The sequence below is a fragment of the Anser brachyrhynchus genome (assembly GCF_964034855.1).
Source record: "Anser brachyrhynchus genome assembly, chromosome: 8".
In the NCBI taxonomy this organism is placed as follows: domain Eukaryota; kingdom Metazoa; phylum Chordata; class Aves; order Anseriformes; family Anatidae; genus Anser; species Anser brachyrhynchus.
The window spans coordinates 1,390,498-1,415,332 of NC_137702.1; the positions used below are offsets into that span (position 1 = coordinate 1,390,498).

General features: G+C 42.4%; 1 protein-coding gene across 30 annotated transcripts in view; it reads right to left on the minus strand.

Moving 5' to 3' along the window:
* LRRC7 (leucine rich repeat containing 7) overlaps nucleotides 1–24,835 on the minus strand; it is a 181,828-nt gene that overhangs the window by 123,169 nt on the left and 33,824 nt on the right. For 4 of the 30 annotated variants that reach the window (XM_080601805.1, XM_080601786.1, XM_080601776.1 and 1 more), the window contains exons 1-2: nucleotides 12,800–13,189; nucleotides 12,630–12,682 (exon numbers count right to left, since the gene is read on the minus strand). The exons of 4 other annotated variants lie outside the window; for them this stretch is intronic. In XM_080601805.1, the coding sequence (XP_080457931.1) occupies nucleotides 12,630–12,682; nucleotides 12,800–12,951 (205 nt within the window). In that variant the 5' untranslated portion in view covers nucleotides 12,952–13,189. Of the gene's footprint in view, nucleotides 1–14; nucleotides 103–2,136; nucleotides 2,331–12,629; nucleotides 12,768–12,799; nucleotides 13,191–13,254; nucleotides 13,458–24,835 lie in introns of those variants that run through there. 22 more of the 30 variants (XR_013954202.1, XM_080601795.1, XM_080601782.1 and 19 more) reach the window with 17 other exon arrangements.

The following is a 24,835-nucleotide window of genomic DNA, read 5'->3' on the forward strand; positions in this document are numbered from 1 at the left end:
GTACAGCCACTCACCAACAGCGCAGCCGGACGCTACGCCGAGCTGGGTAAAACGCAGCCAGGCCATAAAGACAGAGGGAAGAAATACGGCAATGCTCCTAAGCTGAATAAATAATGGGTAGGGATTAAAAAGTCACTGTCGTGAAGAGAAACCCCAAATTTGAACTTCGAGAAACAAGTGCAGCCCCCTGCAAAAATTTCCAAATTAACATTTTTCTATTGAGAATAATCTTGTCAAAAACAAAACTTGTCATGCAAACATGTTCCTGCAAGAGCTTTGTTTTCCAAACAGAAGCTGCAAAAGTGTTCTGACGAACTCAAGATGATCCAATTTAACCCTTCTGGAGCAGAATACCAAAATAACTTTTAATTTAAATGTTTTATATCCTCTAACAAACTCAAAATGGAACTTTCGGATTATATCAGAATGAAAGGCTCAACTGATCAGTTTTTAAACAGTGATTTTGGAAGAAATTCTGTAGTCTTTGTTTCAACCCAAATGAAAAAAAAAAAAATTCCTCTGGAACTGAAATCCCCCAGTTTGACCAGCTGCAGTTTCCAGGCAACCAAATCCCTCTCCGAAGGAGGATGCTTAAAGCAGGCTGTGGCTTGAACACAACTTCCCCAGAGAAATGCAGTGTACTTAGCACACTTGTTTGGAGAAAAAAGAGGCATATGGGAATGGGAAGGTGTCTTGAGCAGCCACAGGGAGATTTTGGACAGCTCTGACACTGAACATACAGATGGAATTGAAAGAAAATACAGAAATCTCCCTATCAAACTAAGCCAGTCAGTAAATAATGAAGCCTGTTCATTTATTGTCTAGCGCGATTTAATCTTATCGCTTGTGCATGGCACAGCCAGCCAGCTCCAGTCACCCACATCCACAGCTAGGCATGATCCAGGACAAGAAAACATCTCAGAGGGGAAGAAGAGGACACATCAGAAATGTTTTTATTCAGTACTTTTAGAATAAAGACGTTAATGAAAGTAGCAATATCTAAAAGCCTTGTATTAAGGACATTCTAGCAGAGAACACTGTTGCTTTGTACAGCACCCCTAGGGGGAAACTGTCTTCTGAAAGGCTTTTAAACAATATTTATAGGCCCAGTAACAATAATATTTCAAAGCCTTTGAGAACCAGCCTTATTGCACTTGGCTAGTCTCCTTCATTATTTTCCCTTTGTGCATGCCATAATGACCTTCTATCAGGTCCCCCACAAAAAAACTATTTCAAAATAAGCTGGAAAATCAGGCACTTCGAAGTTAAGAAATGCCTAAAATAGGTTGCCCTTATAACCTTAATTTTACCCATTTTTTTTTTTTTATGTCTACAGTCTTCAATTGTATGGTATTATCAATGTGGTTTGGGCTCTGTTTGAGGCAGTACTGTGAAAATCAAAGCAAATGTGTAATAAAGTCCAACAAGAATGCCAAAGATCTGTATGTCACACAGTTATGAATTGCTTTTCATAAGCATGGAAAGAGGAACAATTTCATTTCGGAATTACTCACTGCCAAATTTCTACATTCCACATCAGATACCTGAAGCAGCAGAATGTTCAGAACTCCTACAATAATGTTTAATATCAGTAAGTAAGCTACTCTTCATAGGTCCTCAGAAGCTGCTCTGATAGTTATTAAAACTTAAAAAAAAAAAAAAAAGGAAAAAAAAAGAAACAAGTCTGGAAAATATCAATAAAATGCATCGTCTAGACAATATATACACAGCTGAAACTGTGTGACTAACCTGGCAATACTCGGCCTGCTTAGTTATACACAGCGACACTGTTCTGTCTGTAAATCAGAGGAATGGATCTAGCCTTGGAAATTCAGCCTCCAGAGAGGAAGCACACTGTATATGACTAATATAACAGTAAAGTAATTTGCTTTTGTATTTAATTTTTCATTAATTTTCAATGAGCAAAAGGATAGGAAAACAAGAAAACGGTAAAAGTCTAATAAATTTGTCCACTAAAGTGACATAGTAGGATACATGACTGAGAACCTGCTCCTGCAGGTAGCAACAATATTTAAAAGCCTGCTTTCTAGCTACTTTCAGCTATAAATATGCCTGAATACGGCCAAAGACATAGCACTACTGCTTTCCCAGTACGTAGCTTTTTATTCCTCTTACCAGCTCAGCCTGCGCCTGGCTCACACGAGTACTTCACTGATTTACACTTAGAAACTTCGGGCAGAGATGAACTACGCCTGTCTTGTTCAGATAGAATCCGTCCTCTGGATATCATAAATGTTTATCTGGAGAAAATAATTCTAGTGTTTTATTTTGTATCTTCAGAACATGCAATACCTGGAGGCACGTACAACCTGGAAACACAGAACCCAACAGTCAGTGTCTTACAGACAGCAGGTATTTGTTCAACGTGTCGTTCCAAAGGGACACATTCTTCAGCCACTTAAAACCATTTTTTCTCCAGAATAAACTGTTTGCTTTTTAGTGTCTAGCATTGATTTATAGCCCTTACAATGAGAAGTGATCCAGACTGTGAGCGTGAGAGCAATTATTTTCTTATGACGCTGTGCCCTTCCCAAACAGGATGGAATAAGAGCAGCTCTGTTTGCACATCACTGGTATAAAAGTAAAGATTTCCAATGCACTTACAACACGTTTAAGCTGCAAAAACATCTCTTACAGCTTAAACGATAAATACAGATGGGTATCACTTGAGAGCATCGTAAATTATATCAGATTTGTGAATGTGGCAGGGTCTCATCCTTCCATAGCCAAGTACTTACGACATATAATTGGATTACTAAAAGTTGAGAAATACTTCTTTCTCACTTCATGATACAGTTTACTCACAGCTTGTAAATCCCGCAGAGCACCAGCACAGCAAGCAGCATGTAAGTACAGTAAGGAAACGTACGGACTTTTGCCCTAAGCACTCAGGGCATGGATTTGGCGTTGGCGGACGCAGCCTCTCGCGACCCACCGGGCTCCCTAGCAAAGCCCCGGCCAAAACCAGCTCTCGGCACACACCTGTGCAGAGCAGGCAGGCAGCACAGAGGAAAAGCTTGTGCCTGATGAACTGCGAGTGACTATGCCCTGTCCCGGGTGCAGTGCAGGGAGCTCCACTTGCACGGCGCCGTTATCTCTAATCGGGAAAGCCGTCAAAACATTCCTGTCCGAACTAGGGAAGGGTCTGGATGCCCCAGATACTGGAGCTCCCCAGACTCATGTTCCCTTAAATCAGATGATAACCCGACTTCTATATGTACAGTAGTATTTAATGTTTCTCTTCTTTCCCCTTGAATATTTTTGCTATCAGCAGTGTCCCTCTCTTTTTCCCCATCCCATCTCCCATTTAGAAAACCAGCTTTATGACAATTGCCCTCTAGAACCAGGAATTTGTACTTATCAATGCATTACGACAAATACAATGTTATTTCCATACATGTTCAGAAAGTAAGGAAGGTTGCAAACCCAGCAAACCCATTTTTCGTTCTTTCACTGCTGTTTTAGGGAAGAAACTGTATCAAGGACAGCCAATCTCATAGAGGAACAGAACATTATTTCCTATAAGTATCAGTTAATGAATGCTCTATTTTAGGTGTTGCGACTTTCCAACAGGAGACAGAAAGTTGTATATAATGTAATATAATGGAGTTCAAAAAACAGTCTGGTACTGCTAGCCTTGGGTTTCCTAATAAACCAAATACAAGCTATTGGGAAGTTATTCTAAAGATGGATATATTACAATTCATTTCAGATATGAAAATTCCAGGACATTTGAGAGAAATGTGTAATTTCCCTCAAACAATAAATACAGAATGATGCACTACCAAACATTATTGTTTGGTCTATAAGAGAATACATTTGTTTAATAAAGCATTTAAGCTCAAAGATGAAAAATCAGATGCATCTATAAAGGATATCCTAATGAGGATTCTAGCCTGGGATAATACCTAACTTAGCCCTTAAAATCAGAAATTGCTATTTTCCATTATCAGAAGGTTTACTTACAGGTTTTTACACAATGAGTTTGGAAACTAATTATGTCACACACACAGAATGGAATTTATCTGAAAACAATCAAGTAATAACACAGTTCAGCAGAACCAACTCCATTTTTTCAGATGAACAGCTTTCCTTGTCACAATAAAAAAAAAAAGAAGTCTGAAAACGGTCATTCTTTTTGAAAATTTCAAATGGGAGCTGCCAGCTAAAGAAAATACAAACTCTAATGAGCACGTGCAACCAAGTTTCCTGTCAGTGTACACATCCCATTCTTCACTGGATTCAGACTTGGAAAACCAAGTTCTGTGACACTCAGCAGTAGCAAACCTGCTTTCTACAGAAATATGTTTTTTGTTAAATTCCCTTCTGGTAAATTGAAGCTTTCTTCTGCGATGGGGGTGTTTACAAAGTCTCTTTGTTTTGTGGTTCCCTCCTGTATGAGTTTATCCAGCAACCTTCCTCCTTAGGTGGGACACCTGTGAGGCCGCTTAAATTTTTTTTCTCCTGTCCCCAAACGTGTCAATATTTAATTACACTGGGTAACCCTACCCAGTTTGCTGAAATCAATCAACACGATCAAAAGTTAACAGAGAAGGAGAGAGTGAAATACACGCGTGTGCCGCGCACAGCTCCAAGGCCACCTGAGCACTAGGGATTGCCGTCTCGAGGCGCCGATGCCGATGTGCGGTGCTGCCCCGGGGAGAGCTGCGACCCCGCGGGCACCGGGGCCGGGGCACCACCAACAGCACCGGGGAGAGCTCCGGGCCCCGAGCTCGCTCAGCGAGGAGAAGCCGCAACACCAGGAACCGGGCAAAAACCCACAACTGAGCTAGTGCCATGTCTGGGGGCGGATTTCAGAAGCCTCAGATAGCGTTTGACACAGCCTTCGGACAGCATGCTCCTGAGCGTATCTTCCTGAGACAAACCCATGGCAGTTGGCACTGGAAAATCAGAATCATGGCAAGTAATCTATTTATCTATATATTTCAAATGAATCATAGCAGCATGAGTTTATTTCAAACAAGTGCTATATATCCATAAAAAGAGGCCTGGAAGCCAGCTCATCCAGCCTGTCTCATTCACTACTACCAGGAGCTCAAGTTCCATGTGAAGGAACCCGGGCTGGCACCTTCTGCAGCACGAGCTGTGTCATTTGTTGAAGTAGCAAGCATGGAAAAAGTACTGATTTTCCTGCTCCTCCACACCCTGCCCATGCCATGCTTTTGGTAGATTGTCTCATGCAATAGAAGTGTTTATAAACAGAGTGTTTGTAAACAAAAAACAAAAGAACACAAAACCCAGAAACATAAAAATCCACAAAATTTTAGACCCTTCTTAATTAAGGCAAATAAGAGCAATATATATTGGTGTACTGACTTATATGCAAGCACCAACAAAATTAAAGAAAACAAGCATTTGTAATAACACAGTGGTCTAAAATGTCAGAGCATTATTCTAAATTAATTGTCACGGAAGTATGAGTTATATAAGCACATGGCAATATCCATCACCTTCTGAAGTCACAGACAGCAGTTTTGAAAAAAATGAATGAAACATGAATGATATATGCATAATTCTGAGCTATATTCTGTCATCCACTACACTGTAAATCAGCTTGAGAGCTAACTCAACTGACTCTTGCAGCCTTTCTTTTCAATAGGAAAATCCTCCAGGGCACAGTTCTTCCGTAGCAGTACACGTTCCATTTTTTGCAGCTGGCTTTCAAAATTAGCTTTGTGCTGACAAAAAGGAATGAAGGTTTCCTTAAATGCAGGAGTCACTGTCTTTAAGGGCAGCCAAGCATAGGACCACCAGTTGGGTGAATGTAATGACATGTTTAGAGACTGGGGAAACTCTCAGCAGCACAAAAAAAACGGAGACGTTATACATCCCAGGGTTAGAATATATTTTAGATGAAAATGAAGCTTATCCTATTGTCTTAGCTGGTCACAGGAACTCTGCAGGGAAGGCGAGGGATAACTGAAAACTGGAACCTTTCTGTTCATAGGCTAGCGTGCCTGTCTTTATCCACTGGACATATTTCTGCAATCTGAGACATGGTGAAGTTACCTGATTTAGACCGATCTTTTTCGTGTATCAGGTCACTGTAAGTTTTATGTGCAATCTTATAAACTAAACAATGCTGCCACTTTTTAGGCAAAACTTTCAACATCTTTCAAGGCCCCACATACCATTGTTTGGAAGTAATGAACGACGATTCAACACAGCTCAGTGTCATCTATATATCCAGCTGATTAATATTGTCATGAGCTACCAAGAAACTAAGTTGCTCCCAAGTGCCCAGTAGAGAGACACAGCCCATTGTCTAAGTTCTGGAATCACTCCCATTCACCCAAAACCATACAGGTCTTCCACCAAGATCAGAGAACAGGGAGTTTATACCACTGATGCTTCCAGCAACTGAAATAATTCAATTACGTTTTTGAGAGCTTAAAAGCAGCACATAATTTCCACAGAAATAAAAACCAGATTAGCTGAGACATGCCCATCAAATGCTAGACAGTTCTGTATGCACTAGTGGATAAAACAAGGTCATTTCTGCAGGTCAGTGATTTGCTCTGGCTTGGCTCCTTTTGTTCTGGACACTTGGCAAAATGTATTTTTAAAGGATTTTCCATGCAGTTATTTTTAAGACAAACAAGTCATTTCAGACTCTATATTGAGGTTACAAATAATTCTCTGGAATGAAGCCTCTAGACTTTGCTTCTGTTTCTGTGCAGAAAGCACTATTTTCACTTGAGAAAGGGTGATTAAATTCTTAATTACCCAACTTGCACATAAACGTGTCTTTCAGTAAAAGTAAATGTGCTTTTTATAGATGGAGGTTAAAGCCCAGTTTCAAAATATGTCCCTTGGTGTCTATTCAGTGACTACCAAGCTGCTAAAAACTTGGAGAAGTGCACACACATACTCATACAGTGTCAGAGACTCCCTCTGGACGCTCAATGAGGTGCATCACACCTCTGCCTTTGCAAGCAAGTGTGGAACATCTGTCTGCACGCAGCAGTCAGGCTGCAGCGGAGGGCACTGCACCCGGCAAGCTGGCCTCAGATCCCAGCAACGACCGGAGAGCTCTGCTAGCAGGAGAGGCATATGTATGTGCACTGTAAAGATAACACTTGAAACAGTTTTGATTCCCTTTGGGAAAAACAATTTTAGTGAGTGTGAACGCAATTGTGCTCCATATCATTCTAATTACATTGTGGCATATCTCGTAAAAGGAATTCAAAAAAAAAAAAAGGATTTGCATGTTGTGTAGTTCATTGGCACAGTATTTACTGTCAAATACAGTAAATATTCCCATATTCCCAGACATTTAAGAACATTTTATCCACAAATATTGGATATGTGAGAAAAAAATGTTTGCATGCTATCCTTTTAGAACTTCAATAAAGCCAAATCTATGACTAATAATAAAGTGTAATGGTTAAAGATGGTTACATCTTTAATAATAGATATTAGTCAAAGTGTCACCAAGTGTGGTTTCTATAATTTAGTATCTCATTCAAAGATCTGTTTTTCAGTACAGCTAATGTCAAGTGCTCAAAACCTCTACAAAGATAACACACTGATTTTATCCTGTGCACAAGGGCAGCACGGGAAAGAAATTAAGATGAGTAATTTCTCCTTAGCAGCTTGTAACTGAATGGTATACAAGCCAAAATTTTAAATGGATTTTAAAAAGCATTCAGATATGTGTAAGGGGGGGGGGGATCTAAAAACAAATAATACAGATAAAATGTTTGATTCATGAAGTCCCTGAGGGGCTGCCCATTAATAGCAGTGTGTGCCAGGGAAGGATGATCTCATGCGGTATTTCTACAAGCATCGTATGTGTATAACACCAGGCTCTTGAATGCCACTACAGCCACCGCGGTCTCTACTTCTCCCTGCCATGAGCAGATTACCGGCAACCTACCAAGCACACGCCGCACCGCCATCAGACCCCTTCAGAAAAACGGCGGGACACAGAGCGAGGGCATGGCCGAGGCTGCAGGCACCTCGGGGCCCACCTGCTCCAGCCTCACCTCCAGCAGGGCCACCGGGAGCAGCGCCTCAGCACCACGTCCAGGACGCAACCTGTGGGAACAGCATCCAGGGCCTTGCTGAGGCCCTGCAGAAAAAGGGGAAGTCTGAGAAGTATCAGAAGTCCTGGTAGGAAATGACTTACTTGTACTGTTCGTACAGAGACAAAGCTTCCCTGAGAGCTGCCATAAAACACCTTGGTTTTAGGAGGCCCAGACGTCCCTCCACGCGCGTTCCCTCCTGGTCGCTGCCACCCGCGGCCTCCTGCTTCGCCACAGACATGCCCCGCACCGAGCAGCAGCGGCCCCAGAGGAAAGGCACGGATGTATTTGCCCTTACTTGCTTTCCTGCCTTGCCCTTTAGCAAGGTAGATTTCACCGCTCATATTTTCCTAACGGTGATGTTAGTTACAATCCATTACCTCGTTTATGTGATAGATGCGAGTTCTACTGAAATCAATGCAATTTTGTACAGCTACCGAGGTCTGCTCATAAAGAATGCAAGAAACACGCTAGAGGATGAGGTCACCAGAGCCCAGTGCTGCAAATTTCCTCTGCAAAGCATCCACAGGAGGAACAGCCTTCAGCTAATCCTACTCTAATATTAAACGTCTGAAGACTTAGGTCCTCATAATAACATCTAAACAATAATATTAACCAAAACCAAAAATAAATACAGAGATAATTGCAACAAGCAAAGGTAGAAAGACACATTTTAAGAAGTATGTTTTAATAGGTTATAAAAGTGTATTTAGGAGAATCCTTCATGGCAGTGCATGGACAGGACAAAAGAAGGTAAATTGAGCTTTAAAAAGAAAAACCATTCCTGAGTCAGCATAGAAATGAAGCGTGAGTACATACGAACGTCTACTGACAGAAGCAAATGACTAGGGCACACTAAATCCAAGCAGAAACAGGAGCAAATACTTCCTATGTGTAAGACTATAAAAGAGACAGACGGCCTTATGAAACAAAACTGTAGTGCATGTGAAAGATAGAAAGAAAAGCTAAAAATGACCCTGGGAGAACTGCCCACCACACGGATGAAAATAATAAGAGTAAAAAGAGATAGATAAGTGCCTGGAGAGTAGAGATAAGCAACATCATAAAGCAAATTATTTGCTTTGAGCAAGGGAGGGCAACTCTTTCTGTTGTCCCTGCAGCACTGCCTTACAGAGACTGCAGCTAACTCTGCAGAACCCATTCCCGAGCCTTTGCTCATTTGAGGAAGAAATAAACTTCTTGTAGAACATACTGCAGGCCCATCTCTGTGTACCCACTTAGGCATCTTTACTGCCAGGAAGTAGGATTCCTCCTGTATGAAACTGGACAAAGTTTTCTTCTATTTCACTTCCCATCAACGTGCAGAAAGGAGGAGAATACAGTAGCAGCAAAACCTGACTCAAAAAGAGTTGGGAATCAGACATAAAAAAAACAAAGAAAGAGTAAAAGAGAGTCAAGGAATGTGAAAAGGGAGGTGGAACGTTGCATTTTTCTTCAGTGGTAATGAGGAAAATCAAAAATGAAGAAAAAAAAGTTTTTTCCAAAAATTAACAGTTAAGCACAACTCTAATATGAGAGAAAATTACTGCAAAAAGCTGAGATGGAAGAGAGGATATCCAATAATGATTCACTCCACATTAAAAGGAGACAGGAGAGATGATGAGAAAAAAACAGCCTAAGTCTCTAGGAAAGGCCCCTACTGTGGAAAATTAGAGAACTTAGAGAAATACGTATTGAGAAAAAATAATTAGCAATTTTTTTCCAGATGAAAATTGATTTCTCTAAAGTCTGATAATAAAGGCATGATAAAGGAAATACGTGTGAATGAAAGGAAAAAATATTGTGCCTGCAAATCTGAATAGTGATTAAAGGCAGAGCACAGAATTAGAAAAATATATTTCATGATTATTGACAAAAAATATTTAAAACCATCAAGCCACCTTCGTGATGTCATAACATTCATCAAATTTTAGAACATGGGGGAAATCACAGAAAGTTATATTGGGATATTTATTGAATAGAATACAAGATGGAAATGAAATCTTTTGTCTAACAGATGACGATGTATAAGGACAATGACATAAAAACAAAGAAACAATGACCAGTTATTTTAACAGGTAAATAGTCCCTTAAGTAAAGCTTCTGTGGCATTGTCAAGTACGTCAAAGTTAACCTGAAAAATTTTATGTTCCTATAATAAAATGGCACTAGGCCTGCCTCGCACGTTCAAACTTTCTGTTAAAGAAATGAGGTTCAGAATCCAGCAATGTGGCGAGAGAAAAGAATCCCAGAACGCCCTAAGTGCTTCCTGCAAAACTCAGCCAGCCAGAACACCACGATAAGCTGTGTTTTGTGGGACTTTCAAAGGACTGTAATGTCTTCAGCTTTATGTTACAGCATACTTTAAAAAAAAAAATAAATCTTTAATTTGAAAGTGAATTAAATTATGATTGCAGCTGCTGCAGTGCAGTTAAATGTGAATATGTTAAGAATACATATTGCAAGGCAGCACACATTTCATCTTGAGTGTGTGTCTGTGTATATATATATATATATATACACGCACGTGTTAGCTCTTACCTGGAACTGGATGAGGGCAGGAATGGGAAAAGGAGCTCTAATTGGCCTTTTTATTCTATATCCAGTTAGTTTTTTTATTTTACATATGGAGCGAATAAAAAGAAAAGAGTAAGTAGATATAACATTAAAAGAACCCCAAATCAATGTAGTATTGGTATTTTAGTTATTTTATGTTGGCCTATCACTATGCTAGATTTCTCTTGTCTTCACCTCAAGATACTCTCAGGGGCTTGTTAGGTAACTTAATTGAAAAACCCTTCAAAGATGTATTGTCTGTAGAAAATTATAACAGCAAATATCCCTACTTAAAGGAAAGGGAAAATACAGAGCACGAGTCATTACTAGACAGTGACTCCTTTACTCTTTTTTTCCATTTTTTAATTTGCTAGAAAGCAAGAAAGGGTTTGCAGCTAAAGAAACATGCACCCCTGCTATGACCAGCCTGCTCGCTTTCACTCCTCAAGCATTGCTCCCAAGACTCGAGCTCTGCAGCTCCCCAGTGAGCGTCCGACCCGCAGCAGCAGCAGCGAGCACCACGCGGCCGCTCTGCCATGGTTTGCACTCACCCTGCCGGGGAGGCATCCATCACTGCTCCGATGGATGTGGCTCTCGCTGGAATTCAGGGCAATCGCTCATGTTTCATCCTGGTAATTTCACTTCATTAGCTTCCATTTCCAAAGCACATACATTTTTTTCCCCACTGTACAGATGTTCATAACGACACAGGCAATATATCACTCTAAGATTAACAGTGCTTCATTGTTCCTGCCACCCAGCCCTCCTATGTGATAATGAAACCTTATGAAACCACTTGTGTATCCAGCTAAAACTTACAGTTAGGTTTAAAAAGCCTAGAGAACAGATTTAAAAAAAAAATAAAAATATTTAATAAATCTTCCTTTCTTGTGCCCAAAAATGGGGGTAACTAGCTCAAACAGAACGGACTGGTTAACCAACTGTTCTTTAGGTACATGAAATCACTGGGCTCTTTGTTTTAACCCTAAATTTAATATGGTACTGCCCATAAAAACAACAAATAAACAGTACTTTTGTGACTTTCCTACAAGAGGCTCTGGAATTTGTTTGCACTCTTATTCCAGCGCCAGGCCATTAGTCCTGTCTGGTTGCAAGATGCAAAAACGTGGGTCTGCAACTTGGGTTCCCAAGCAAGGGAGGGAAAACCTGTGGGCTCCCACAGGGAGGGCCCAACTCACCCTTTCAGCACACAATCCATTGCTTCACAGCCTACAGCACTAAAGCTCCACGTAGCACTGTCCTTCTGATGCACCAGATGCTCTTTCTCTCCCCAAAATAAAACAGCAATTTAGAACAAAAATACAGACATACAAGCAGACACATTCAGGCAGTCACATTCACACATTCAAATAAGCCCTGTGGGTATCTGTGCTGGAAGCCAACCAAGTACAGATTTATTCCTCCAGTTTAGCCCAGTAGGTTTTGACTCCAATGTTTCCTTCACTGGGAATGCCAATGCCCCTGCTGGCTTCACTCGGGAGTAAATGTAGTGTCCAGCAATGGAACAGCCTCGTGCTTAGATGCAGTGTCTCCATCCCAATGCAAATGTGGTTGCTGAGATTGCAGTGTTCGTAGGATTGCGTATATGCACGTATCTGGGCACACACTTCCCTCACAAACCCTGTCAGACTAGAAGACGAAAGGCATTGTAAAAGCCCAGTCTTTTCAGCAGTCGTGCACTGCTGAGAAGGACTTCTACACCAAAGCCTGCCACCAGCCTCCTGCCTTCAGCCACCCAAACACCAGTAAGGCCACCCTCAAGGCTTGGGTGAGATGCCTCATGGCCGATACGATCATGTCAGAAGACCACAGATCAGGACGATACAGTTAATTTGTTGTACAGAGCTGTCAGAATAAATTTTTGCTATGGAATAACTAAAACAATCTGCCCATACTTTCCTTTTTATCAGATGTTCAGAGGTAAAACACATTTTAGCGGAATATACACGCCACCTATCTTTATAATCACACAGACACCCTTACCTTTTTTCCTTTCTTTTTCCACGGATAGAATTATCTTCTGGCCCTTTTCATCTCTGGCACAATGACAAAATAGCAATCCTTTTATATTAAGAGGTTATTTATTGAAGCAAAACACACCTGAATAGCTTAAATCAGATTAGGGAAGGAAACACTATCTCATGCTAAAGCACCTGGTGGAGCGCCAGGAGATCTGCATCACGTCTTGGCGCTGCACACAATGCACGATGACGGGCAGCCGGTGCTCCCAGCACAGCCCACAGCACCCCACATTTCCAGCACCCACAAAGGGTTTCTCCATGAGCTTGGGCTGTTCTCTGTACATCAGTGCGGCTGCAAATCGGTGCCCGTTGTTGCCTTAACGACTCACAGCCTCGTTAGTTCTGGGCTGGCTCAGGTCGCACGGCAATCTGACCCCAGAGAACTGCCAAACAAAAAAATTCGGGGTTTGATCCCTGTGCCTTTACCTGACATCACAGAAATACTCATGTGAGCACACAGGCTCATCCATGATTCAATTTCACCATTTGTATTAAAATTTTACCACTAAGTAATCTGACAGGTATTTATTTCATTTTTTGCATGGTACGTGGCATTTGGAAACACGCCGGCTTGGTTTGCCCCTTACTGATTTTTGGTACAGAAAAAAACACTTCAAGACAGTGAAAGCCAGCAGAGATCACCCCACCACTTGGCCTTCCATTACAGCCATGCCAGCAGCTGGCACCTCTTAGTGGTGCGCAAGCACCTCCATGCTGCCTAAGAAGACAGAGCATCTCTGGGGCCAGGCTGGGCACGAACGAAATGCACTAAATCTTAACAACAAGCTACAAATCTTAGCAATAAGCTACACATTTTTAGAGTGCAGACACCTCTCCTGCTGGCATAAGGATCCACCTGCAGGCTGCCAGCTTCTGCACCAGCTGTAGGGGATAGCTGCTGTCCGGGTACTCCTTGGGCTGCTCATTTTCTCTTACAAGTGTTCCTGGCTGCAGCTGCACTGCTTCAGCCCCAGGGCGCCGAGCGTGGGCCCACCCTCGCTGCAGGTTTTTCAGCTTTACCAGCTGAATGTCCTTCACTGAAATACTCCCCTTTCCACAGAAAAGAAGGCGCTTTACAAGCAAGGCAAGCACCCTCCCCAGACTCTATCCACCAATTTCTTCCCACCTGAAATTCCAAACAATTAAAACTAATTTCTGATGCTGCATGTCTCCACTTACTAATCAAACTGCAGATTAACTGATTATCAGAATTTATATTTGGCTTTTATTTAATTAAAAAATGAACTAAAATTGACTTGCAATTCAGTGCATACTACTCATTAACAGCTAGGGCTATCAATACGGCTGAACACTATCATACGTGGATATTCTTAGAAAAAAACTGATCTAATTTTGATGAGCAATTTTCTATTTTATGAAATCAAAACAGCAGCAGAAGCAGCAGATCAGCACGGAGGTTGCACAAACCACGAGCCCCCTGCCCCACCGGGCTGGGGGAGCCCTGCAGCAGCCAGCGGGACATGGCCCTGCGGGCACGAAATTTGGGAGGGGCGACTCCTGCACCCCAAGCAACACTCGCAGTACTTCACAGGCACTTTTCGGCATCAGCCGTCGTAAGAGAGGGCAAACAGAAGCCTAATTTCTCCCTCACAATGATTTGGATTTCAATAATTTCCAAATAATGTGTTTTAGTTTCATGAAGAGCTCTTCTCATGCCACTGGGAGGAGTTCTGGATAGTCAGACTATAAAATGTATAAAGTAAGCCTATGTAAAATAAATAGATTACATTAAATAAACTCTAAAAAGTGAGCTGAAAAAAGTCATGAGTCACATTCCCCAAAACACAACAACTTGCTTTAAAAATGCTGACGGAAGAAATAGGGTTTGCATTCTTTTTTAGTCGAGCCTGACGTGAGCCGGGGCCACGCCATGCAAGTTTCCCCCGGTGGGCCCACGCCACGCGAGTCTCCCCCGGTGGGCCCACGCCACGCGTGTTTCCCATGCAGGCGGCAGCGGCAGCGCCGGAGCTGTCAGGAAGGACAGAGCCTCTCACCGCCGACTACGTGACACATCCGTAAGCCAGCCCACGGTGTCCTAGCACAGGAACCAGGCAAGCTGCAAGCAGTACTTCAGGAAATGGTGTAAAATAAAACGCACCACGGCGGTGGAATTCTGTTCTAGCTTTGCGCAGCTAATTCCCTTGGAAAGCGGTCTCTTTGGAGGCACCGTGACTTTGTCACACCCAAACCGTGCTGCTGCAACAGCCCCCTGCCCATCTCGGACTGATCTGCAGTCAATAGTAACCGCAGAAGTTTATTTTTCAGGTCGGTTGGAACTGCAGAGCTCCGCTCGCCCATCATCTCCATCCGGTGTTTCCAGCGTACCAAGAGATATGCGTGCATCACAGTATCAGACACTAGGCAAGTACTCGGAATGATAGCTCCCTACGTAATATAAGCAAAAGACCTATATTTATGTTTTGCATGTTTACAGGCTTTTATATCCTCATTTATACTTTTTATATCTATGTTTGTATGTTTAGATGTCTATATATTTCTGTGCTTATATTTATGCATTTATATTCATAAATCTAGGTATTTATACGCTTATATATTATGTGCTTATATACTTACATATTTATATTTATACATAAAGACTTAGAGGATTTCACATTGAAACTGAAGAAACACTGGAGAAAACAAAAATAATTTTTGTAACTACATTCAATATTTGTTGCTTAAGATTTAAAAGACACCAATAACTTTACATTCATTTTGACATTAAAAATGTTATTACATTCTAGATTTTTTTTCCTGTGCATTCTTTATACCTAACTCCAAGTGACAGTAATGGGAATTCTACGAGCCGTTTTTAAACAACGGAACGAACCTTTCAGCTTTAAAGCCTTTGGGTTTACTCAGTGGTTTTTAGCCCCTGGGGAGACCTGGGGATAATAGCTCACTTTAAAAGAAGATCTGTATTTTACAAAACGCAGGGAAAGGAAAGTCAGAGCCAAACATCTTTTGTATTAAAGGTCACACATTACTTGGTGTAAGCAAGGTTACTCCTTTGGCTTGGACAGAGCTCCTCCAATTCACAGCAGCTGAGGATTTGGCTACTTGTGTCAAGGTTCACCGTTCTACCTGCACCACTCCAACTACAAAACGCTTTGTGGCGTATCAATCACACGCAAGGCAAAATGAAATGAATGATGTGGCTTACCAGCATTGCAATGTACCACACAAAGTATTTCTGAAAACTATTGTGGCTTTTTCGTGTCACACAGGAAACCACAGAGAGACACCAGAGAGCCAACTCAATACGCCATTTGCTTGTCATCTATTTAAATTATATTACAAATATATGTCACGATCGACAGCCATAAGCAGAGATCTGCAATGTTGCTGTATGTCCCCATCTCTCCCCTCATGAGGGGCACTGTCAGCTCTCGTTTTCTCTCCTCCATCCCGGCAACTTAAGGCGAGCTTTCACAGAAGCGAGCTGTACAGTATGGTCAGTTCAACCAGCTGAACAAAAAGCCACCCCAAGACAAACGCTAGAGAGATGTTATGCATTCTGTGGCATACACCAAATTTCAAAAGGAAGTTACTGAGTATTATATCACTTGGCACCGTCCATTTTTATTCACTGATGTAAAATACCAGCTGAACATTAGTAACTGCCTACGGCTACGCATGTCTGCATCGCTGCTTCGGCTCATCAGCTTCATTCGGGCACTCCTCCAACACAGAATAATGGCACGTTCAGTTTGGAAGTGCTCATCCTTGGTTCCTCCTTTCTCCTTCCATCCCAGTGACAGCTCACAAAACTGAAAAACTGCAAATACTTTTTCTTCATTACAAAAGTGTTGGCCAATATTCTCCAACTGGCAATAAAACAAAAATGTAACATTTGTGTTAAATTCCAACTGACAGTCAAAAAAAAAAATAAAAATCAGGTTCTACGTTAAATATTAATGATTCATTTTGTTTCCATTACAGGACAGCTAAAAAGCGGCAGTTCAAGACTGTTTCAGAGCCCTCCATAACTTTAAACACGCTAAGGCTGTAGATGTGCATGTGTATCTGTCACAACCGATTTTGCTCCAAGTTATTGACATTCTCCTTACGTACATCACAAGGCACCAGCTAGAATTTTTGGGCCAGATCCAAAAAAAGGAATTACTTTACCACTCGGATTTCTGTGCTCTCTCAGACGCATATGCTTTCTAATGTTATTTAACATTCATGGCTGCTAGCGATAATTAAGCACTCACTGGATCTGCAGAGGATGCTCGTGGTACACAACGAGGAAGACAGCCCGTGCGAAAGACAGAGGAAGGGAGGGGTGACCAGCGTGGGGCTGGCCATCCTCCGCCGTTCCGAAGAACCAGGGCTTCTCTGAAGGAGCTCGTCTCAGGCTTCCTGCCTCAGACACGGTTCCTAGAGAGCGTGCTGCCCGCAGCCCCGAGGCAGGCAGCATTGGCCCGCGTGTGTGAGCCGCTGATGCAGGCAGAGCTCTCTGAGCTGTCCAGGCCCTGCGGAGAAGGCCCGGCCTGCCAGCCTGGCGCTGCAGAGCTGCCACACTGCGGGCAGCTGGCACGGCCGCCGTCCTGGGCACCAGAGGCCTACGGCAGCTCCAAATCCCCCCGGTCGCCGTGCCGCCTCGGCTTCTGTCCCTGCCGCGCAGAGCCATTGCTGCGCTGCATTTTTAAATATCAAGTTGTTTACGGTGAGTTAACTTGTGCTGGCTAGTAGCCGTGTAAATACTAGTGCAGACAGGAACGCTACAGGACTCCTGAGGTTTGTGGTTTACACGCCGTCTGGCAGAAAGGGAAACAGACTGCAATCCAGACACAAAACTAGCACAGCCTAAGCTGTTCTTGAGGAGGAACCTGCACTCTGAGAAGAACTCGAAACGCAGCAGTTACAGGTGTGAAGAAAACCTGCCCCTCTCCTCTCAGCAGACGGGGGACTGCTGCTGAGCACACACATTGTGAACGTGGATCCTGGGGGAGGTTTCCCTGCAGGCAGGAGCAGGGAACGTGTCCGAGGCCGCTGCGCAGAGCTCACCTGGCTCCTGGATGAGCCAACGCGTGGACACAGCCCACGGGTACTTAGCACACGCGTAAGATACTCCAGAGATACCCCATACGCACTGGCCTCGAGCAACTTTTCTGTTTCCTCTCCACCACACAACAGCATAGAAGATAGCAAGCAAATCCAAATTTTAGATGTACTAAAAAGTTGGGAATAGGTATTGGGTCTGTTAGATGAAAGCTGTCGCGTGGTTATGGTAATCAGGACATCCAGAAATGAGTTAACGACTCACCAGTTCATCCTTACACCTCAGAGTGCCTGGCACAAAACCAGGGTCTGAGTATCCCAGATATGTTCAATAAATCAGAATTCCACTTAAAACTTCATTCACATTCAGTTTGACTACTCTTTATTTAAGCAAAGGTGAAAAGCAAAACCTGAAACAAAGGATGAAAAGATAAATATAACCCAGACAAAATGGCCATATAGATTGTATGTAGCCAAAATATTTATTCTTAATTACTCCAATTAATCACCCCTGGGGACCTGGAAACCAAAGACCCAGCCCTTAGCCCCAGGGCTGTGTAACTTGCAGGGCATTCTGAGGTTACACTTCTCTTTGGGTAAGGGAAAAAATAATAATTCTTTTCTCTTACTTAGCTTCCTTTAGGAATGTCTTCCCTCTTTTATCTTACAGGAATGCCAGCAATGAGCTTTTGTTCGCAAAGATGATGGCAATAACAGACCGTTTTTCTCTTGTGTGATGTCTGAGATTGAGTTTCTTCCCCTTTCCCTTCCTCTCAGCAGTACAGTTACAAAATGCAAAGGTTAAAACAAAAAACAAACAAACAAAAAAACATACACACACATTTCCCTTCCCCTAGAGCTTCTCTGAAATTACATTTCTATCATATTCTTTAACTACCAAAGTTTTCTGTGGCTTAAATTGTGTTCTTGCCCCCCTCAGCACTGGAGCATTCTCAGAGCACTACAGAAACAAGCAATGAGAACCCTCAAACACAGTTTCATAAACTTCTAATCTCTAGTCCTTCATAACTTCACCTGTGACGATCAGCAGATGACAGCTCTAGAATTTAGAGTGATTTCTCTACCTCCACTTTCCCCGCACTAGTCCCTACTGCACCAGTTTTTGTAAGTTTTAATGGCTCATTCTGCTGCAAAAAGTCTGTTGAGAGACATCGCTCTTCGGGAAGCATCCCATTTATCAAGCTTGCACCGCGGTGACACACGTGGTCACGTGCAAGCTGCGAGCAGAGGCACAGCACCGCAAGTCCTTCCAGCCGGAGGCTGCAGCGGAGACGTGGAGCACCACGAGCCGCCAGCCTGCACAACCTACACCCACCACCAGACTCCCTCATAGCCGCTCAGAACAAGCCACGTTGCAGCTCTCACACCAGCATTCAGACCTGGCAAGGTCTCTATGCAAGATGGAAGAGTCTGCAGATACATAACCTAGAGCTGTAAGGCAACCACAAAGCCTTCTCCAGCCCGGCACGCAGAAGGACCTCCACGCAGCTGCATTTTCTGAGACTGTGGCACAGTCAGAGGGCTGGGAGGTTTCTACCACGCAGCTCAGAGAGCTGGGAGAACAGCTTTGGTGAACTCCAGCTTCATTCCTAAATAACACAGTTCATTGCTATGGTAGTCTCCTACTGCCTGAAAGGCTTTTTGGAACCAAAGCAGTTGGCACGAGAGAGGAATCCAAAATTAAATTATTCCAGTAGACCAACCCAGAGCATCAACTTTGCATCATTTTCCTTCTCAGTGTCACCAAACATCGGAAGAAATCAGAGAAGATCTTGCCCTGTGAATAAAGAATACCTCGACGCAGTCCAGCAGTAGCTGGAAGGTATTTTCATAGTCTCTAAAGAGCCATGGGGACTTCTCTTCCTTTCTTAAAATAGGTTTTCTTATTTTGCAAATCTGGCAATGGCTTACTAGGTAAGAGAGGGAGCCATAAACATAAACTGAGAAGGTACAAATTTCCCTGCAGTACAAGGCCAGAGTATACAACCAGCCAAAAAACCATTTCACTATACAGCAGTTCATATTCAGAAAAAAATACATTTTGCTGTAACATTTTCCTGACAAATATAGCAACCAAAGTATTAAGAATCAAATGGTAGTTTAATAGATATTAACCCTTCCTTTACGGCTGAGTTTTAAAGATATAATTACAATAATCTTTTTTGTGACATACTGCAAGTCCTTGGCAAGAAGAATCAGAATGAACCAGGCAGCTACTGTACCGAATGAGTAATAGAGAAAATGAGATAATCTGGATAGTTGCAGGACTGTCAGCCTGACACCGATCCTGCACAATGCAATGGAATAAGCAATATGTGACATTATTTATAAAGAAGTACAGAAGTTTAATAAAGTAAAGTAAATGCCAGTACATGTGTGTATAAAAAATGTAGTGTCAACCTAGCAAGGCAAATTTCTTCGGATGGTATTAGAGGTATGGGGGTTAACTAACGGCAATGCAACACAGTTCTGCAGGCATTAGATTTGCTACTGTATGACTTTTGACTAAGTCAGAAGGTTACAAAATCAGTATATTACACTGAATGGACATGAAAGTGACAAAAGACAAGTTGAGAAAAGAATCCTAATTGTAAATGGAGAACCAGCACAGAAGGAGGGTGTGTTCAGTCCAGGTCCCAGGCTTAGGCCTTTTGACACTTCACCTCTTCTCCAATGACTTAGGAAGACATGAAATCGTTACTGTGCAAGTGAATTAAAAATAGCTGAGCTGAAACTAACTAAGAGAGCAGGTGACTGTCCTTGGTTGGACAAGAGGGAAGAAGCAAACAGCATATGCTACACCATAGCCAAACATTGTCCTATCGGTGGGCAAAAAAATTCCAGTATCCAACTGGATCTGTCAGAGTAAAGGGCTCCAGCATGGAAAAACGTGAGTTTTAACAGCTCTGGGAGAAGGCAGGAGTTACAGAAGATCACAGTGCAATAACGTGGTAAAATGAACTACTGCAATCTTTAGAAATGTAAGTAAGGCAACGCTGTATTGGAATACAGAGGTTCTATTAGCTCTGGGTTTTGTGCCGACAATTAAAGAAAAACATTGAAAAAATGAATTAAGTTCAGAGAAGTGACAGGAGACTAATCAAGGGACAGGAAAATAAGGTTTCTAGTAGAGAAGACTGTTCATCTTATCAACAAGGAATCTTTCCAGAGACTTAGACAAAGTTAGAATGCAATAAAAATGGGGAAAAGATGATTGAGCATAAATGACTCTTCTGTATTACAGACTAAAATTGTAAGATTCAGTGCATTAGAGAAATTGGGACTTTAGATCGAAGTTGTGATCCCGGAGATCTGCGAAACCTACAAGGGTCACTGAGAGATCAGCATTCTCCTTCTGCCAGGTTCACAATAGCTCGGGTGCGTATTGGAGGCAATATGGCACGTGGAAGGGACGCGTCCCATAGAGATCTGCTCTGTACAGTTTAAGCAAAGTGAGGGAGTAGCATAACTTAGTAAAAGGCAGCAGAGGAAGTCAAAGAGACGAGTCCCTGCTGCTGCCCGGACCACTGTGTTGCACTGAGTCTGGGACAGCAGACAGCGATATATGTTTGGGGTATTATAATGTTTGGGATAAAAACAGAATATACAATCATCAGCCTGTTCCGTCTGCACTCCCTGCAGCTGATAGTTGGATCTTCTACAGGAGGAGGATGCTCTCGTGATCCGGACTGTGCAGGGTATATTAATGAGACCCACGCTCCAAAGCGTCAGCCACAACAACAATGTTCTTCTGAACTAGGATGAGATCCAAATGTCCATTTTCCACAGCTCAGTTCTTGTAGAAGCTAATTCCTTCCTAATAAAGTTTCAAGAGATTAAACCTCAAATGTGAAATGTTAGCAGAAAAAGAAATGTTCAAAGGGCAGGGACTAAAGGAAACCATCCAAGTCCATCAAGTCACACTAGGTGCTGGATAAGTCAGTTAAAAGCAGTGAAAAATGCTCAGACGTGCCGAACAGGGCTATAGGTTTCTCATTAATTGCGACCGTACGGCAGATAAGACACATCCACTTAGCTTGAGAGGAAAGTGAATAGGAATATTCAAAGAAGCTTAAATATCATCCTTGGGCTGATTATCACAGCCTTTCTCCTAAAGAAGAGTTTCTCTTTCAGTGTGTTTTTGCCCAGAAAGATGAAGGACACAGTTATTGATGTCCTCCCTTCTGTAATTCTTTTTAACTGTATGTATTTTTCTTTCACAAAGCCACAGAAGATGCGGACATGTCTCTGACCTCTTCCTTAGAGATTCATCAGCTAAAATAAATACTGTATGCGTGAGCAGGAAGATTAATTGCTTTGCATGGCTGTGCTTAACAAACACAACAAGTGAAATTAAATTCATTTACTCAGAGGACTTAATAACATGGGTTTTATGGCATTTCACTTTCCCTATGAGAAAGTTTCCTTCTATCAAAACTTGGAAAAACGTTTTTTAAAACCATTAAACTAGAAGTATTGTTGTCAATTATGAAAATCAATTAAGTCTTCCAGAGATGATTATAACAGCTGAGGATTACTCTTCAAGTTGTTTAAATGTTTTACATTAACAAATAGTTAAGTTTGTAAGAAGTCCATTATTAAGAATACTACAGGTATCTTAATTGCAATAGTAAATTATATTGGTCCACAAATGACATTTAAAGTATGGTTAAATATTACACCGCTGATTTTGGTTCACTTTCCCCCTCATCTGCTGATCGAAAGACGCTAAGTTCATCTCTCAAGAGGACCTTGTCAGGGTAAAATGTCACTTGAGTAAAATCTTTAAGATTAGAAATGATTATTTTTAATAGCAGAGAGCAGGGAAAGGGCAAAGCAGCTCCCTTGAGGCCGGTCCAGCTCGGCGCGAGGTGCCTGGCACAGGGCTGCAGCTGGGTGCCCAGCGCTGCACAGGGGCACCCCCCCGTGCTCCCCGGGGGACCAGGGCTGGCAGGTCTGTCATTTTAGGGCGAAAGGGCCCAGATTATGTAAACTGGCTGGCCTTCGGTTAAATCTTACCCTTGCGACACTGTCCACTTAAAAGGACCAGTAAAACTCCCATTCAACTTCCAAGCCCAAAGGAACATGCCGTCAATAAGCAAAGGTCGTTCTGACCAAGCCCCAAACAATCCAAATGATGTTAAGAATCCAAAATAACTTCACAGAGAAGTGCCCTCTGATGGTAATATAAATTCAAAGAAAATAAACTACTGCTGAAGGTGCATGTTCAGATTTCTAAAATATTTATTCATTGCGCTCCCAGCTTTGAAACGAGCTCTGACTTATCCAGGAGCTTAACGATGCTGTTGGAAGGTGTCTGAATGCTGCTCCAGCATCCATGCAGACAAGAGGGACAAGAGTGCCAACCTAAGAAAAGTAATACAAATGAGCACACGTCGGGATGAAGGAGAGTGGAATGCAGCTCTGAATCACTAATCAAGAAATGAACACGGCATTTAAAAATACTGAAAAGATTCAACTACCATCTATTATAATTTATTGGCAAAGCTTCAAGGGTTTCCCACAACTGTAAGGTTTCTCATGGTTCAAAATGCTTTCCTGTTGAAGAAGGCTGAGATAAAAGGTCAGGGAAATGGATATGACAGCACAACAGCGTAGGCAAGACGACAACCGTCACTCCATGGCTTTATTCCACGAGAGCTGACAGAACCTGCCAGATTTTCCTTATCTTTCTTTTCTCTAAAGAGGACTGAGAACAAACGCTGCCTACCTGGAGCATGGTCCTGCAGCACAAGCATTAACCAAGTGAGCAATTATCTTTCCAGATCACTCTGCACACATTTCATGGAAGCCTTCACAACCCATGTAGGTGAATTCGAGCTTTAATGTTGACTGCAATAAAAGCAAAAACTTGCTACTATACATGAAGTTCAAATGAAACAATTTAATTGTTAAGTAGATGGCTTCACAGGAGAAAGGGCACATACAACCTGGAGGAAAACCACCCTTTGTTCTCCGCCACTGCCTCTCTGCCTGTTTCTTCACCGAGTACTGTGTTAGTACACAAGAAAGGGGGAGGCCACACACACAAAACCACTAGTGTAAAAACCGAAATATTTGCACTGGGATGCTAAGCACCTGCAGCTTGCAACCTGAGTGCTGATCTGCAGCAGACTGTGGGATTCCTGGGCGCTCCTGTCTGCCTCCTGTTCCCAGAGAGGAAAGCCTTTCTGAAATAATCCATCAAGGACTGGCAAATGGTAAAGATGAATTACCCCATCATAATGCCTGCCCATCTTGGCCTAGACATGCCACCTTTATTTAATCATTTTCATAAGTTACTTACTGCCTCATCTGTAAGTCTCCAGGGCTCTGGGAGCCAGACTCGGGTTGATCTAGGCACTGTCCCAGGTGAAATGAAGCTGCAAATTAGAGCAGCAGGAACCTTGGTCGCATCTGAGCTGTTACTGTGCCTGAAGAGGGGACTGGCTCAAACGATCAGTGAACAATCTGGCCCATAATTAGTATTAAAAGGGAAATCAAGAGGAGGAGACAGGTCGCCTTACGCAGAAAGGCTTACGGCCACCAGGCCAACACCACGCGTTGGCTCACACGGAGGACCACCGTTTGTCACTCCCAGGAAAGAGCAGTGACTGCTAGGGCACAGCGTGGCGGTCTCTGCCATCAAGCAGACACCAGGCACAGGCTTACACTCAGAGACTTCTCCAAGCAAGGACAGGTATCACGGGTGACTCCTGATTCACACGGGCAGTGTCTAATCCGATATTCTTAACCCAAGCACACCAAAACGGGTGCTTTTACTTCTCAGCTCCTAGAGGATGCCATACACTAAAATGATGAGATTATTATTCCTATCTACCTGTCCAAAGTTAAGATTTTTGAATTTTTACACGTGTTTTAAGACATTTCTTCATAAGGGCAGATTATGGCAAGGTCTTTTGCTCTTTTCATAGGTAAGGCAATGCTGTTCCAGGATTTCACAAAGCCACCACAACTAATTCCATAACTCACTGTGCGTCATACTCTACAAAACTAATTAGAATATAAAGCATTAAAAATAACTAATGTTATTTTTGTTTGGCTACAAAATGTTAATTGTTTTCAATCTTTTTGTTTATTTTAGATTTTTCCTTTAAA